Source organism: Lactuca saligna, chromosome 8, assembly GCF_052625555.1.
Source record: "Lactuca saligna cultivar CGN05327 chromosome 8, ASM5262555v1, whole genome shotgun sequence".
In the NCBI taxonomy this organism is placed as follows: Eukaryota; Viridiplantae; Streptophyta; class Magnoliopsida; order Asterales; family Asteraceae; genus Lactuca; species Lactuca saligna.
In genome coordinates this window covers 40,510,296-40,525,799 of record NC_136424.1, presented here as the reverse complement: position 1 = coordinate 40,525,799, position 15,504 = coordinate 40,510,296, and the positions used below count along the sequence as shown (strand labels likewise).

Sequence of the window (15,504 nt, the reverse complement as noted above, 5' to 3'; positions counted from 1 at the left end):
TTTAAATTGACATTGTAATGAGCAAAAATAGTTGAAGTCTTTACAAATATATGTTTTTTTAATATAACAATAACTTTGTTGTTAAATTTGATTTAATAATTCGTATACTAAATTGATATAATATATTGATTATTTTGAATTATATGATAACACGAGTTACACATGAAATAAAATTAAATATAATATAAGGTTTAATGTTATTTATAGTTGTTGTTTGGTTTTTAAGTGGAACTGAAATTTATATTTAAGTTGAAATTGGAATGTTATACTTAAGTTAACAATTTAAGTGTTTTGTCCAAACTGTTTAAAAGTTGTAGTTTTTAAAGTGATAATGGTTTACATAGAACAACATATTAAATCTAGTAAATTATGTATAATATGTTAAAAGTTACAGACATAACTTTATAAGTACAAGTAAATATATTATTTTAAAATTGAAATTTAGTTTATTTATGATTACACTTTAGGTTTGATATTTATTTAACATTATTAACCAACTTATAATCATTATTAGAAAGACACTACAGTTTATCACTTTTAACTATTTATAAAATATTTTTGGGTTGTCGAAGTTAAACTAAAATTTATATTTAAGCTAACCGTCTAATGTTATATTTAAATAAATAGTATAAGTATTTTATACAAATTGTTTCAAAAATGGATTTATAAAATGATAATGGTTTACATCCAACAATATGTTAAAACTAATAAAATAAGTATAATATGTTAAAAGTTCAATATATATATATATATATATATATATATATATATATATATATATATATATATATAAGTAGAAGTAAAGATAATATTAAAATATTAAAATTTGGTTTATATATGATTACACTTTATGTTTGATACTGATTTAACCTAATTAGCCAAATTATAATTATTATTAGAAATAAATTGAAAAGTTATGAGAGTTTCAAACGAATGTGGTGAAAGGAAAAATACATGGGAGTTTCAAATGAATGTGGTGAAAGAAAAAAAAAATGATTGTTTTATAAGTATATAATGACTAGGCGAATGCCCGCGCGTTAAGCAGATTGATCTATATAGTTGAAATCTTTACAAATATATGTTTTATTAAATATAACAATAATATTTTTGTTAAATTTAATATAATAGTTCGTATACTAAATTAATACACAATATATTGATTATTTTTAATTATATTATAATATATATACAGTTACTATAACTGCGTAATCCAATCGTTTAAATGACTTCTACTTGCGGGTTACTAATGAGTAAAATTAAATATACTATATGGTTTAATGTTATTTCTAGTTGTTGTTATTGTTAATTTTAAATTTTATTTGTTTAACGTTTTAATTTTTATCATTATAATGATTTAAAACATCAAATATTGTTTTTTGATTTTAAAAGCAACAATATAATCATTTATATAGAGTTATTTTTTACTATTGTTATTATAAGTTATTTTAAGTTAATAATTAAAAACTTTTAACAATTATAAAAATATCTTTAAGAAATATTTTAGTTAAATTCATATTACAATTTAGTTTTTGCATTTAGCATTATAATTTATTACTTTTAACTATTCACAAAATATTCAGTGGGTTTTCTAAGTGGAATTGAAATTTATATTTAAGTTGGTACTATAATGTTATATTTAAATTAACAATTTGAGTATTTTGTTCAAACTGTTCAAAAGTTATAGTTTTAAATTGGTAATGGTTTACATACAATAACATATTGAATTTAATAAATTAAGTATAATATGTTAAAAGTTAAAGTGATAACTTTATAAGTAGAAATAAATATATTATTTTAATATTGAAATTTAGTTTATTTATGGTTACACTTTAAGATTGATATTTATTTAACATTATTAACCAAATTAAAATCATTATTAGAAAGACATATAATTTGTCAGTTTTAACTATTTAAAAGATATTATTTGGGTTTTTTAAGTTAAACTAAAATTTATATTGAAGTTGAACCTGTAATATTATATTTAAATTAATAATTGAAGTATTTTATATGAATTTTTCAAAAGTTAGAGCTTTAAAATGATAATGGTTTACATCCAACAATACATTAAAATTAATAAATTAAGTATAATATATTAAAAGTAAAAAAAAAAAAAAAACAAAAAAAAAAAAAACAAAAACATAACTTTATATGTAGAAGTAAATATATTTTTCAATATTGAAATTTAGTTTATCTATGATTACACTTTAGTTTTGATTTTTATCTAACCCTATTAACCAAGTTATAATCATTATTAGAAAGAAAGTGAAAAGTCATAGGAGTTTAAATCAATGTGGTGAAAGGAAAAATGCATGGAAGTTTCAAAAGAATGTGGTGAAAGGAAAAGTGATTCCTTTATAATATAGTATGATATGACTAGGCGAATGCCCTCTCGTTGCATAGAAACACCTATATAGTTGAAGTTTTAACAAATATATGGTTTTCTTAAATATAGAAATAACGTTGTTGTTGAATTTGATATAATAATTCGTATACTAAATTGATATAATATATCGATTATTTTAAATTATATGATAATATATACATCTATTATACCTGCATAATCTTAATCGTTCGAATGACTTCTATCAACGAGTTACATATGAATAAAATTAAATATAATATATGGTTTAATGTTATTTATAGTTGTTATTTTTAATTAAGTTTTTTAAAATTTATTTTCTTAATGTTTTAATTTCTATCATTATAATTATTTAAAAGATAAAACATTCTTTTTTTATTTTGAAGGTAACAATATAATCATTTATATAGAGTTACTTTTAACTATTGTTATTGTAAGTTATTTTAAGCTATTTATTTGAAAACTTTTAACGATTAAAAAAATATCTTTAGGAAATAGTTTAGTTAAATTGAGATTGCTATTTAGTTTTTTCCATTTATGACTAAAATTTATCACTTTTAACTATTTACAAAATATTTTTTGGTTTTTTTCAAGTGGAACTAAAATTTATATTTAAGTTGACAATATAATGTTATATTTAAATTAAAAATTTTAGTATTTTGTCCAAACTGTTCAATAGCTTTAAACTGATAATTGTTTACACACAACAATATATTAAAACTAAAATTTAGAATATTTATGATTACACTATATGTTTGATATTTATTTAACATTATTAACCAACATATAATCATTATTAGAAAGACACTACAATTAATCACTTTTAACTATTTACAGAATATTCTTTGGGTTGTTTAAGTTCAAGTAAAATTTATATTTAAGTTGATCCTATAATGTTATATGCAAATTAATAGTTTAAATATTTTTTACAAATTGTTCCAAAATTGTATCTTTAAAATGATAATGGTTTACATCCAACAATATATTAAAACTAATAAATGAAGTATTATATGTTAAAAGTTAAAGAAACATAACTTTATAAGTAAAAGTAAAGATATTATTCTAATATTGAAATTTAGTTTATATAATGGTTTACATCCAACAATATATTAAAACTAATAAATTAAGTACAATATGTTAAAAGTTAAAGAAACATAACTTTATAAGTAAAAGTAAAGATACTATTCTAATATTGAAATTTAGTTTACACTTTTAGTTTGATATTTAATTAACCTTATAAACCAATTTAAAAATTTTATTAGAAAGAAATTGAAAAGTCATGGGAGTTTCAAATGAATATGGTGAAAGGAAAAAGACAAAACTGTAAGATTAGTCCCTGTGGTTTTCAGAAAACTTTGGATAGGGTCCAAAAAGTTTTCAACTTGCATGGACGATCCAAATTCAAGGTTTTTCTGTGTTTTTGATCCATAATACACTTGAAAAGTTGATTTTACCCTTTTCATTTCTTTTTTCTATTTTTTTTATTTGTTTTGGTATTTAAATAATTAAAAACAAAAAATAAAAACTAAATCTCACCCACCTCCTCTTCACCGTACCCCAATTTCTCTCCCTTTCTTTTGACTCTTTTTCCCATCTTCTTCTTCATCACACATCACCTGCAAATCAAAACTCACACAAAATATGAACAAAAAACCCAGAATCTGCAACAACCTTCTTCTTCAATGAGTTTACCATTCATCGAAATGTATAAAATTATTGTAGAAGCAAAGGCCAACAAAAAAATCAAATTTATTTGCAATTACGCCTAAAACACTTAAAATTAGAACACCAAAATTCATCCTAATTAAGTGTATTATAATTCGAAAAATTACAGTGCGGACACCAAAGTGCATCCCAACACAAACTCTTCAAGCTCTTGATAACCACAAATCGAGCAACAGTAGCCAAATGATAAAATTTCGCAAAATCCATGTTTAAAAACCATTGAAGAAAACCTGTGATGTCCAAAAAAATTGACTTAGTGGGTTTCTTCCATGAGTAGGCAGAAAACACAAAATCAGTGATGAACACGAATCGTAGAAAATGATAAACACAATGATGAATAAGAATTGCAGAAAATCAAAATAAAAATTCTAAACCAACCTAGAAATTTGCAGAAGACACAAAATCAAAATCTGGATTGAAACCCTAAAATATTCTGGTGGCTAAGGGAAAGAGATGAGTATGTCGCCACAAGTTAGAACGTTTCAAGATTTTCGATTTGTTACTAGATTCAACGTTGTCGACTTCATTAAGGTTAAGGCAGGTTTCAAGCTCCAATATGTAAATCCACTAGCTCATAAAGGACGAGGAATGGAGGCGAGGAGAGGTAAAATACTCACCGACAAGAAGGGGTGGCGATCATTAGGTCTTCTCGACGGGGTGAGAGACATGGAGATGATCTGAAAGTCAATGTCTTTTTGATGAAGAGGGAAAGAACACGAGAAAGAAATATAGGGTGGATGGGGTTTGTAGGCCCATTTCTTTTTTTTAATTATAAAACAATTAATACAAATAAAGAAAATGAAAAAAGAAATAATAAGGGCAAAATAGTCTTTTCAAATTTTCAAGGACTAAAACCAAAGAAAATTCTTGATTTTGGACCTTCCATGCAAGTCAAAAACTTTTTGGACCCCATCCAAAGTTTTTTGCAAACCACAAGGACTAATTTTACAGTTTTGTCAAGGAAAAATATATGGGAGTTTCAAATGAATGTGGTGAAATGAAAAATGTTTCATTTATTATATAGTATGATATGATATGATAATGATATGATTTTAATTTATATTTGTGTTAGATGAGTTTTATGATTTTTACTTGATTATATATATATATATATATATATATATATATATATATATATATATATATATATATATATATATATATATAGAGAGAGAGAGAGAGAGGGGGAGTTCAATTGAGAAAATAAAAAATGTTAAGAATGGGGGAATCATTCTCAGCCACTCATTTAACTAGCCTCTAAACATAAAGGACACGGTGGCAAACTTGTAAATATAATATAATAGCCTTCAATCACAAATACATAAGTGTAGAGAATTAGATAACAGTTGAAATTCATTCGTTTTTTGCTCTTTCAATCCAACCTTCAATTCTGCTTGAATACGAACATATCTTCAACATCTACGATTAATTATACTCCCAGCATCATTAGAACAACATCATCGATATCCAACAAAAAAAAATTCAATTTGTATCATTCATTCAACATCGTTCATCAAATAAAACATCGAAATTAAGGTTAGAAAAAGATCAAATCATTTTTTATTTGAAAAGTTTCATATATTTCTCTACCAATCTACTATTTTGTAAGATTTAAATAGTCAAAGTATCATATTTATCACATTTTTTAAAAAGTTAACTTACATGCACTCCAACTGTTTGATGAAATGCATAAACTAAATTACCACGTTATATTCACATATGAATATATTTTATCACCTGAATCAATATGTGATTATTAAAACACAAAACAAATATTCAAGTTTGTATGTTTTTCATATGTGAATAACATATAAAAATTATATATATTTCTGAAAACACCTTGTAATATTCATAGATGAATATACTGTGCAATATTCACATATGAATATACCAACTATTATTCATAAGTGAATATACGATCTAATATTCACAAGTGAATATACTATGTACTATTCTCATGTGATACACCATGTAATACTATATAAAATTCACATATGAAAATATCATCTAATATTCATAAGTAAATATATCATCTAACATTCACAAGTGAATATACTATGTAATATTCACAAGTGAATACATCGTCTAATATTTAAATATAAATATACTATGTTTAGTATATACTATATTCATATATGAATGATACTTAAATTGTAAAAATATAAATATAAATAATCATAGTTTTTATTCATAAGTGAATAACGAATGTACTGTAGTAAAACACATGATTCATTTTTATTTACTAATTAATAACGATAGCTAAAAATATTTAAAAAAAAAACAAAAAAAACAAAAATATTTTATCTTAAAACTATATCAACATGGATGTCTATTTGTGGAGAATAAAAAACCATTCATTTTTCGATAAAAATATCTTCTTAAAAATTAAAAAAAGACGAAAAAACTATATTTTTGTATATATTAAGGTAATGCTTAGCATAGTGTAAGGAAACATGTTTTGTTAGAAAACGCATGTGCATTCCTTTCCCATTTCCGCCGGTACATAGGAGGGTTTTTACCGGAAAAATAAATGATTGGCTGAGAATAATCCCACATTCTCAACCTTTTTTTCTTTTATATATATATATATATATATATATATATATATATATATATATATATATATATATATATATATATATATATATATATATATATATATATATATATATATATATATATATATATATATATATATAGGTTTCAGTGAGTACTGTTGATTCAAAGGCAAATTTCACATCTAGAGGAGTTTAAATGAAAGTCAACGTTTTTGCATTCTTATAATAAATAGCGATAGGAATGATTAAAAAAGGAATTACCAGGTGACATAGTCGCATTGAGTTTTACTGGTTTATCTCATAAATAGGTGAAGCATCACATTCACATGACATCAGAAATTTTAATATACAGAGTGAAGATTATTTCAAGTATAATATTTTGGTTAAAATATATAATACGTACACACTGACTAAATCAATCCTGTGGTCATCAGCCTCCATGTCCAGTCCTTATTAACTTGAAATCAAGTTTCAATTAAAGAAGTTGCAGAAGTTGAAAGGTGCTCAATATGTCAACCAATAGCAGCTCTGATTGGTTTTCTTTGGTATGATCATGTTCTTCATATCTCTATATATGTACTTCGATTGTCTTTGTCTCCTACTATTCTTTTACTTACAATCCTCAAAATAATTGAAGTTTTATCATGTTTTAAATTGTTTATATGAATACTATCTCGTTTTTTAATTTAATGATCCTACAACACTTATGATCATGTAATAGTCGACTCTCGCTTTTTCTGGGCTAAAACTAACAAATCTAGAGGAATAAGGATATGAAACAAAGATGTTTGCTTTTTAAGTAAATATATAAAATCTCTTTCTTCTGCTTAAGGTGTACATGAGGTCAAGTGCAAATCATTTGAAGTCTTTGCTGCTGTTTATTTCTGAAATCACAAAATTATCACTTATGACAGAAAACAAGAATTTCATCAACGTAGGATGCTTATTTACAGTGTTTCTTCCATCATCATTGATTTGGAATCCTCAGAGGATACACCAACAAATGCAGAAGAGATCTAACTTTCCCTATCAAAATTTATGTATATAGCAAAATCCTGTTGTCAAAATGCAACATTACGCGTATCAGTTTTATTACACAAAAACAAGAAGCCGAAAGAACCATAAAACAGATCGATAGGGTAATTAAACACATGGGTGACGGTCTATAATCCATAAAATCAGCATCAGGAGAATATTTCCACTATATATGCGATTCAATCAATAGTGAAAGACATCAAACGTTTTTATTTTGAAGCTAGTGAAATGCAGACGATAGGAGACATATATGTTCACAATGAGAAAGATCTTTACAACATTAATGTTCTTCAAGGTTCCATGGACCATGAATCGACAGAAAGAATAGATGTTTACATGGAACCACTCTATGAAACTTTCTTTTGTCCATTGACAAATAAGATAATGGATGATCCTGTTACAATCGAAACAGGCATCACTTATGAGCGAGAGGCAATAATAGAATGGTGTAAAAAGTTTGGTGATCCTGCTGACATCATTTGTCCAAAAACAGGCGTTAAGATAACCAGTCAAGTTTTCAACAGAAATATTGCATTAATGGAAACGATCAAGAAATGGGAGGAAAGAAATGAACAAGCAATTATAAGGGCTGCAAAATCAACTCTATCTTTAGCTACTAACAAGACCATGATTCTTGAAGCGTTGAATAATTTGCAAACTTTATGTAGAAAAAAACAATACAATGTGGTTGAGATACGTACTATTGGTGTCATACCACTTCTTGGAAGAATCTTGGGACATGAAGACAAAGATGTGGTCTTTGAAGCTCTTGAGTTACTAAAAAAGTTGGCTGAAAATGTTGAGGATGATGATGATGATGGAAAAGTAAACTTCTATCTAAAATTATGTTGTTATATATTATGATTGTGTAAGATTTGAAGAAAAATTGAATCCTTTTTGCAGGAAATGATTGTCAAGACAATGGACTTATCGGTTATAATACAGAATTTGTCGAGTGAAGTTGAATGTATTAGGCATGCGGCTTTGCTTCTTCTTGTTGATCTTTCAAAAAGTGGCGAATTTTGTGATAAATTTGGTTCGGTTACCGGAGGAGTTTTAATGCTGATTACTCTGAAGTATAGACAGCCAATTGATGAGTTGGCTTTAGAGAAAATTGATGAAATTTTGAAAAACTTGGAGAGGTCATCAAGTAACATCAAGTGTATGGCAGAAAATGGACATTGGCAGCCCCTATTGCATCATTTTCTTGAAGGTATAACTTTTAGTTAAAAATGTTTATAACAAAATTTATATTCCCTTCTATCAATCTCTAAGGGTATGTTAGGTTTGATGAAATGGAATGACGAATGAATGGAATGACTAGAATATTGGAATGAGACAATGAGGCGTTACTTTCCATGATCATATTCGGTTTGCTAGGATGAATAGGATGAATTTCATATGAACTTTATATATTAAATGTAGATATAAAAAAAAAAAAAAAAAAAAAATTTAACTCTATTCTATACATTAAACGGACTTTTATTTACAAAAAGACAAAATTAAATAATCAAAGCTAATGAAGCCCAAAAAACTTAAAATAAAAATAAGTACTTTTTGTTACGCAGAAAATGGATTAAATTAAAATAATAACATACTTTTCGTTGAAAAATACATATATAAAAACGGATTATTTGCAATTTTTCATTCCCTTTCATGGAAATAAAGTTTACAAAATGGAGGGAAACATATTCCTTTAGCAATGGTCAATTACATTTCATTGGGTAAAACAAATGGGTTTTCTATTAACCATTCCATTATTCCATTATGCTAATTTAATCGTATCAAATACTATCTAAAAATACTTTATATTTTGTATTTTTTCGGATTAAAACTCAAATTTATTTTTTTTCTTGAAAAATACCTTGTATTTTTTTTATCTTTTTCGATCCGACCCTTTTAGTCTTTTCTTTTTTAGAAAAAAAACTTGTAAAATGAGTGGGTTTTTTGAGAAAACTAAAAAAGTTTAGAATGTACTTGAAAACAGCTAGACGGTTAATGCTTAAATCTGGAAATATATATATATATATATATATATATATATATATATATATATATATATATATATATATATATATATATATATATATATATATATATATATAATGTTGCGTTTAGTTGCAAAAAAATAAACTGTTTTTCGGAAAAAATTTCTAAGGAAAATGAGAATTTTGAAAACACGTTTAGTTCATCTATTTTTCAAAAACATTCACAAAAAATTTGGAAATTTTGGAAAACTGATAATCATTGTTTTCATATTTTTCTAATTCTAAAAATTTTCTAAAATATAAACACACACCCATTCCCACCCTATCCACCTCTACTACCCCCATTTTACCCCCCCCCCCCCCCCCCCACACACACACACCCACCCACCCACACCCACAAACACACACATACTCACCCACTCACACCCCCACAAACACACGCACACACACACACCCATCCACGCCCCCACCCCTACAAACAAACACACACACTCATACACCCACTCAACCAACACCACTACTATAATCATCGAACTACCATCACCACCAACACCATTACCCCATCACTAAAACCAACGCCGCCATCACCACCATTGCCGCAATTGACGCCACCACCACCGCTGCCGCCCCCACCCACACCCTACTGCCGCTACCGTTTTTTAAAAATGAAAACCGATAGAAAAATATACATCTAAACACGTTTTTTAATTTTTCTAAATCTAAAAATAAAAAATGAATAAGTTTTAACTAAACGTGTTTTCTAAATTTTCCAATGAAAAATGAAAACGTAAAACAGAAACTAAAAAGGAAAATGAAAACTATTTTTCCGTAACTAAACGCAACCTAAGGTTTTTTATGAGATAAACCCATGATTCAAATATACAAAATCAAACAGGTGATGAAGAGACCAAGATGGAAATGGCAAGTTTCATTGGCGAAATTTTTCTTGGAAACGATGATGATAACAACACCTACGTTGCGGAAACTGCTTCACATGCTCTAATCCAAATGGTGTTTCAAGGTAACTCGTTGGCAAGAAATGTTGCATTTAAAGCACTGAAGCAAATCTCATCTCACCATGAAAACGGAAAGATTCTTGTGAAATCAGGTGCAATAACTAACATGTTGCATGAAATGTTCAAAAGAACAATCTATAATGAGCCAACGAATTCGAAAGCAGAAGCAGCTGGGATACTTGCAAACATCCTTGAATCAGGAGCGGTTGACCTAACAGACCTTCAACTTGACCACACAATGTCATTGGATTACGTCATTTACAATTTCGTGAAGGGTGTCTCCAATTCAACACCAGATGAATTGAACATCAACTTTGTTAGAATCCTATTGTGCCTCATGAAATTCCCAAAAACATCGGATATCATTGTGTCGTTGGTAAAAGAGAGCGATTTATGCACAAATTTGATTGAACTTCTGAATAACCCAAGTGAGAAACTTCAAATCTCTTCTATCTTGTTTTCGATTTCTCTATCGCCATTTTTTGGTCACACATTAGCAGAAAGGCTATGTAAAACAAGAGGCCAACCTCAAAACTTGCTAAAAGATTTGCCAAGAACAACGCCACCAACAAAAAAACAAGCGGTTTCAGTCAAATTTTTAGCAAAACTTCCCCATGAAAATCTTACTCTCAATCTTGCTCTACTCAACATGGATATCGTTCCTTTAATTTTGACAGAAATAGATCGTGTTCAGAAATCTGGCATGAGAATGAGCAAATATGGAAGTGATTATTTTGAAGGACTTGTGGGAATTCTTGTTCGGTTTACATCAACTCTATACGAGCAACAGTTTTTGGTTTTAGCAATGAGTTTTAGGTTCACAAGAATGTTCACAGAATTGCTTACGACCACAAGTGATGAAGTTCAGAGGTTATCAGCAATTGGGTTACAGAATCTTTCATCAAAGACTATTTTTTTATCAAAGCCAGCCGATATCAAGGAATCCAAGTTGAGAAAGTTTTCATTTTTACAGAAATGTTTCCCATTCAATTCAAGAAAACTTAAAACCACACCAATGTACATGTGCCCAGTTCACAAAGGAGTTTGTTCTTCTCAAGAAACCTTTTGTTTGCTTGAAGCAAATGCGATTCAGAAGTTATTGACTTGCTTTGACCACAAGAATGTAGAGGTAGTGGAGGCTGCATTATCGGCTATTTGCACTTTGTTAGATGAAAGAGTTGATTTGGAAACAAGTGTGAGTATTTTGATCCATGAAAAGGCTATACACCATGTTTTGAATGTGGTGAAGGAGCATAAAGATGAGTCTTTAAGGCAAAAATCGTTTTGGATTTTAGAGAAAATGTTGATGAAAGGAGATGAATACTCAACTTCTGAAATATCACAAGACAGGTTCTTCCGTGCAATGTTGATCAATACTTTGCATCATGGCCATGCTGACGTTAAGTTGATGGCTGAGAGAATCTTGAGGCATTTGAATACAATGCCTAACTTTAATACGAATTAATTTTTCAATGTAATTCTACATACTTTTTGTATAGCATACAATACTACTTGTAAAGTTTCCATATATCAAGAATCAAAATATTGTTAATTTGTGCATTACAGAATACAACAGTTGCCTCAAAGCTTTGAAACATGTCTTTGGAAAAGAGGTATTCAAACCCTTATAAGGAAAGTTTTGTTTCCTTTCTAGCCAAATAGTAAAAAAAAAAAATGCCACAATAATTGATGAATTAAGTAATTAATAAAAAGTTTAGAAAACAAATATATGTTAGCAAGATGCAAACTTTCTCTAATTGGCCGGCATACAAAGGCACAAGTCGCAACCAAAATAGTCACTAGACTTTTTGTCTTGTTACACCAAATCCATGACTAATATTTTATAATTCAAGATTAATGACACACATCAAGAAATATAAACATATTTTATGAGTACATAGCTGTTGCCAATTGGCTTTGAGATAAAACCCCAAGTTATAGTAAAGATTAAAATATAGCACAAGTGGTTAAGGCCGGCAAGTAAGATGACGTCATCATCAACTATTTGCTGCTTAATTTTCTATTTCATGAAATTGTTTATAGATTGTTTCTTTGAATAGTTTATTAGAAGAACACGTCTTTCTCTTATCTAATATCTAATTAACTAAACCGCCATTGATATTGTCAAAAAGACACAAGTTTCTACTTGTTTTATAGTACTATATAACATGCAAATGGACGTCTCTTGTATTCTAAGATGGGATTTAGGCTTATAAGTTCATCAATTTGATACTGTTTTCAACATTCCATGGCTTCTTTCTCAATGGAGGATTTTGTGGGAACCGGATCTCTAAAGAAACTTCTTCCGAAGCTGCTAGATGATGGTTGGGATGATGTTCCAACTTTGAAGATAATGAATACAGAAGACATGAGTGCAATCAACATGAATCAAGCACAAAAAGTAAGCTATATATATCACATATGTATTGTTCTCATTATCTTCTATGAAAGTTGTACTTTTTTAGAATAATTTCTTTTGCTTTACTGAAGGATGCGTTGGAGATGAGGTCATACCTTCATGATCGATCACTAATGCAATACGCAGATAAGCTAGAAGCTTCAGGAAAATGTCTAGCAGAGCTTCTAAACCTCGGAATCTCAGACCTTTCTTCTCAATTCGCCATGAAAAGAGGACACATCGCACGTTTCATGGACAGAACCTCACAATGCGAAGCTGATCCAATCCCATCGTCGTTTTCTCTCCCTGCAAGAAAACCATCGAACCCACCTTCGCGAAACCCAAGTATGTTCAAGAATCCATCGATTTCTACTCAACCAAAATTACAGGCTATGTCAACACGAAGCAACATAGCTTATGATTCAACAATCGAGCAATCAATCGCTGATTTCAAGATCAAAGATGGGTATATCTTCAAAGGGGTTGTCGCTTCCTTACCTGATGAGCCTAGGGCGTGTGGTTGTATACAACCACTTCCCATAGTCGATGATGTCGCTCCATATTCCAGTATCGAGAATATTTCAGTTCAGAAGCTAACACCGGAGTATAAGATAGGTATGGAGCGATTAGTCAAAACCAAGACACCGCCGATGAGAGTTTCCGACTTGTGGCGGGACAAACCATCGCTTCTCCTTTGCATCCGCCGGCCGGGATGCATCATGTGCAGAGCTGAAGCGCATAAACTTTACTCAAAGAAACCAATATTTGATGCACTTGGGATCAATCTCTTTGCTGTTCTTCATGAACATATAGAATCAGAGGTAAGAGATTTCTGGCCACGATATTGGGGTGGGGTTGTGCTTCTTGACAAGAACATGGATTTTTTCAAAGCTCTTGGTGGAGGATCATTGCTTAAAGACAAATTCATATCAGGGTTTCTCTTTAATCCTCGAGCTCGTGCAAACTACAAGCGTGCGAAAGCTATGGGAATCGAGCAAAACTTCAAGGGAGAAGGCGAAATAAAAGGTGGACTTTTTATTGTTGGCAAAGGGAAAAGTGGAATTGCCTACCAGTTTATAGAACGAAACTTTGGAGACTGGGCACCACTTGCTGAAGTCATTGAGATTGGTACAAAGTTGCAGGTATAATTCAGGAAAGATTGATAGATCAATTTTATACATCTTGTTTCAAGAATGTTGTTAATTTTGCTAACTTTATGATATTTATGCAGAACCAACAACTGAATAGGGAAAATTCGATAGCATCACGGGACTTTGAATGAAGTGATATGAAACATGGTCGAATCCATACTCTTCGTTACGTTAGTTCTAGTGAGGTTATATTGGTTTCAAGAGTAAAGCGTAGTCAAATTACTTTTGCACTTCAATGCAGATCTCCTATTATTTGTTCGTTTTTTTTTTCTCTTCTTATGATTAATTATTTAATTAACTACTGTTTTTTTTAGTTCTTGCTTTAATTAGAAAATCAAATTGTGTTGGGGATTTCTTCAAAGGATGTGGTAGTAGTTAATAACTTAGATAACGAACTATATCGTGTTTGAGACACTATTCATAAGTAGTATTTTGGTCTTTAAGAAGTAAAATAAATTGATGTTTTTCATATTTATTAAAGGGAAAAAAATGAAAGGAACTAGAAGGAAAATTTTCTCTCCTTTCCTTTCAATTTAGAAGGATTGAAGAGAAAGAACACAATGTTTAATTTTAGGGAAAAGGATTTAAAATAACAACCAATAACACAAAATTTGCTATTTAGATCAGTAAACTTTTAATTGTATCTAATAATGAATTTAAATTGTTATTTTGGTTTTAAAATGCAAACAATTACGATTTTTATAAATTATAATGACAATGATCACCGTCATTGCCCTTGCCACATCTAGCTACAAGCTTCTTGTAATCATTTTTCTCAAACCACAACCGATAATCATTACCAACACTATATTGTTTTGTGACATTGTCATTTTAATCGTTAAAAATCTGTATAGTTGAAGTTGTTATTTGAGAAAAAAGACTATATAGGCTTAGTTAGATGTCGAAAGGGAAATCACGGTGTTCATTGTCTTTTTAATCGATAAAAATCGTAATCACTGGGATTTTAAAACCAAAATAAAATTTTGGTTTTCTTATTGCATACAATTAAAAGTTTAGTGGCCTAAAGAGCAAATTTCAGATTATTGGTTGCCATTTTAAATCATATTCACTTAATTTTACTTTCACTTTTCTCTAACTCAAAAACACAAAAAACAATTTTTTTTTTCTTTCATTTCTCTTCTTTTCTCTCATACTCTCTTTCCTATTCTTTTTATTTTCTTTGCTAAAACTCAAGAACTAGAGGTAATTCTCTGGGTATACAAAAGTTACTAAGATAATCGAAATGAATAACAACTTCTGAGTCTAGGCAACAA

General features: G+C 28.7%; 2 protein-coding genes across 3 annotated transcripts; both read left to right on the top strand.

Annotated features, from left to right (window-relative positions):
- Positions 1-7,052: 7,052 nt before the first annotated feature.
- LOC145013000 (Armadillo/beta-catenin-like repeat family protein) lies at positions 7,053-12,233 on the top strand. Of its 2 annotated transcripts, none has more exons than XM_078971805.1 (4): positions 7,053-7,187; positions 7,898-8,502; positions 8,581-8,890; positions 10,561-12,233. In XM_078971805.1, the coding sequence occupies exons 2-4, from the start codon at positions 7,906-7,908 to the stop codon at positions 12,144-12,146; spliced, it is 2,493 nt and encodes an 830-aa protein (XP_078827931.1). In that variant the 5' UTR covers positions 7,053-7,187; positions 7,898-7,905; the 3' UTR covers positions 12,147-12,233. The 2 variants fall into 2 exon arrangements, with proteins under 2 accessions (XP_078827931.1, XP_078827930.1); XM_078971804.1 differs by having other exon boundaries at positions 7,557-8,502.
- Positions 12,234-12,855: 622 nt separating this feature from the next.
- Positions 12,856-14,591, top strand: LOC145013242 (uncharacterized). Its single transcript, XM_078972049.1, has 3 exons — positions 12,856-13,082; positions 13,172-14,221; positions 14,311-14,591. The coding sequence occupies exons 1-3, from the start codon at positions 12,930-12,932 to the stop codon at positions 14,359-14,361; spliced, it is 1,254 nt and encodes a 417-aa protein (XP_078828175.1). The 5' UTR covers positions 12,856-12,929; the 3' UTR covers positions 14,362-14,591.
- The last annotated feature ends 913 nt before the right edge of the window (positions 14,592-15,504 follow it).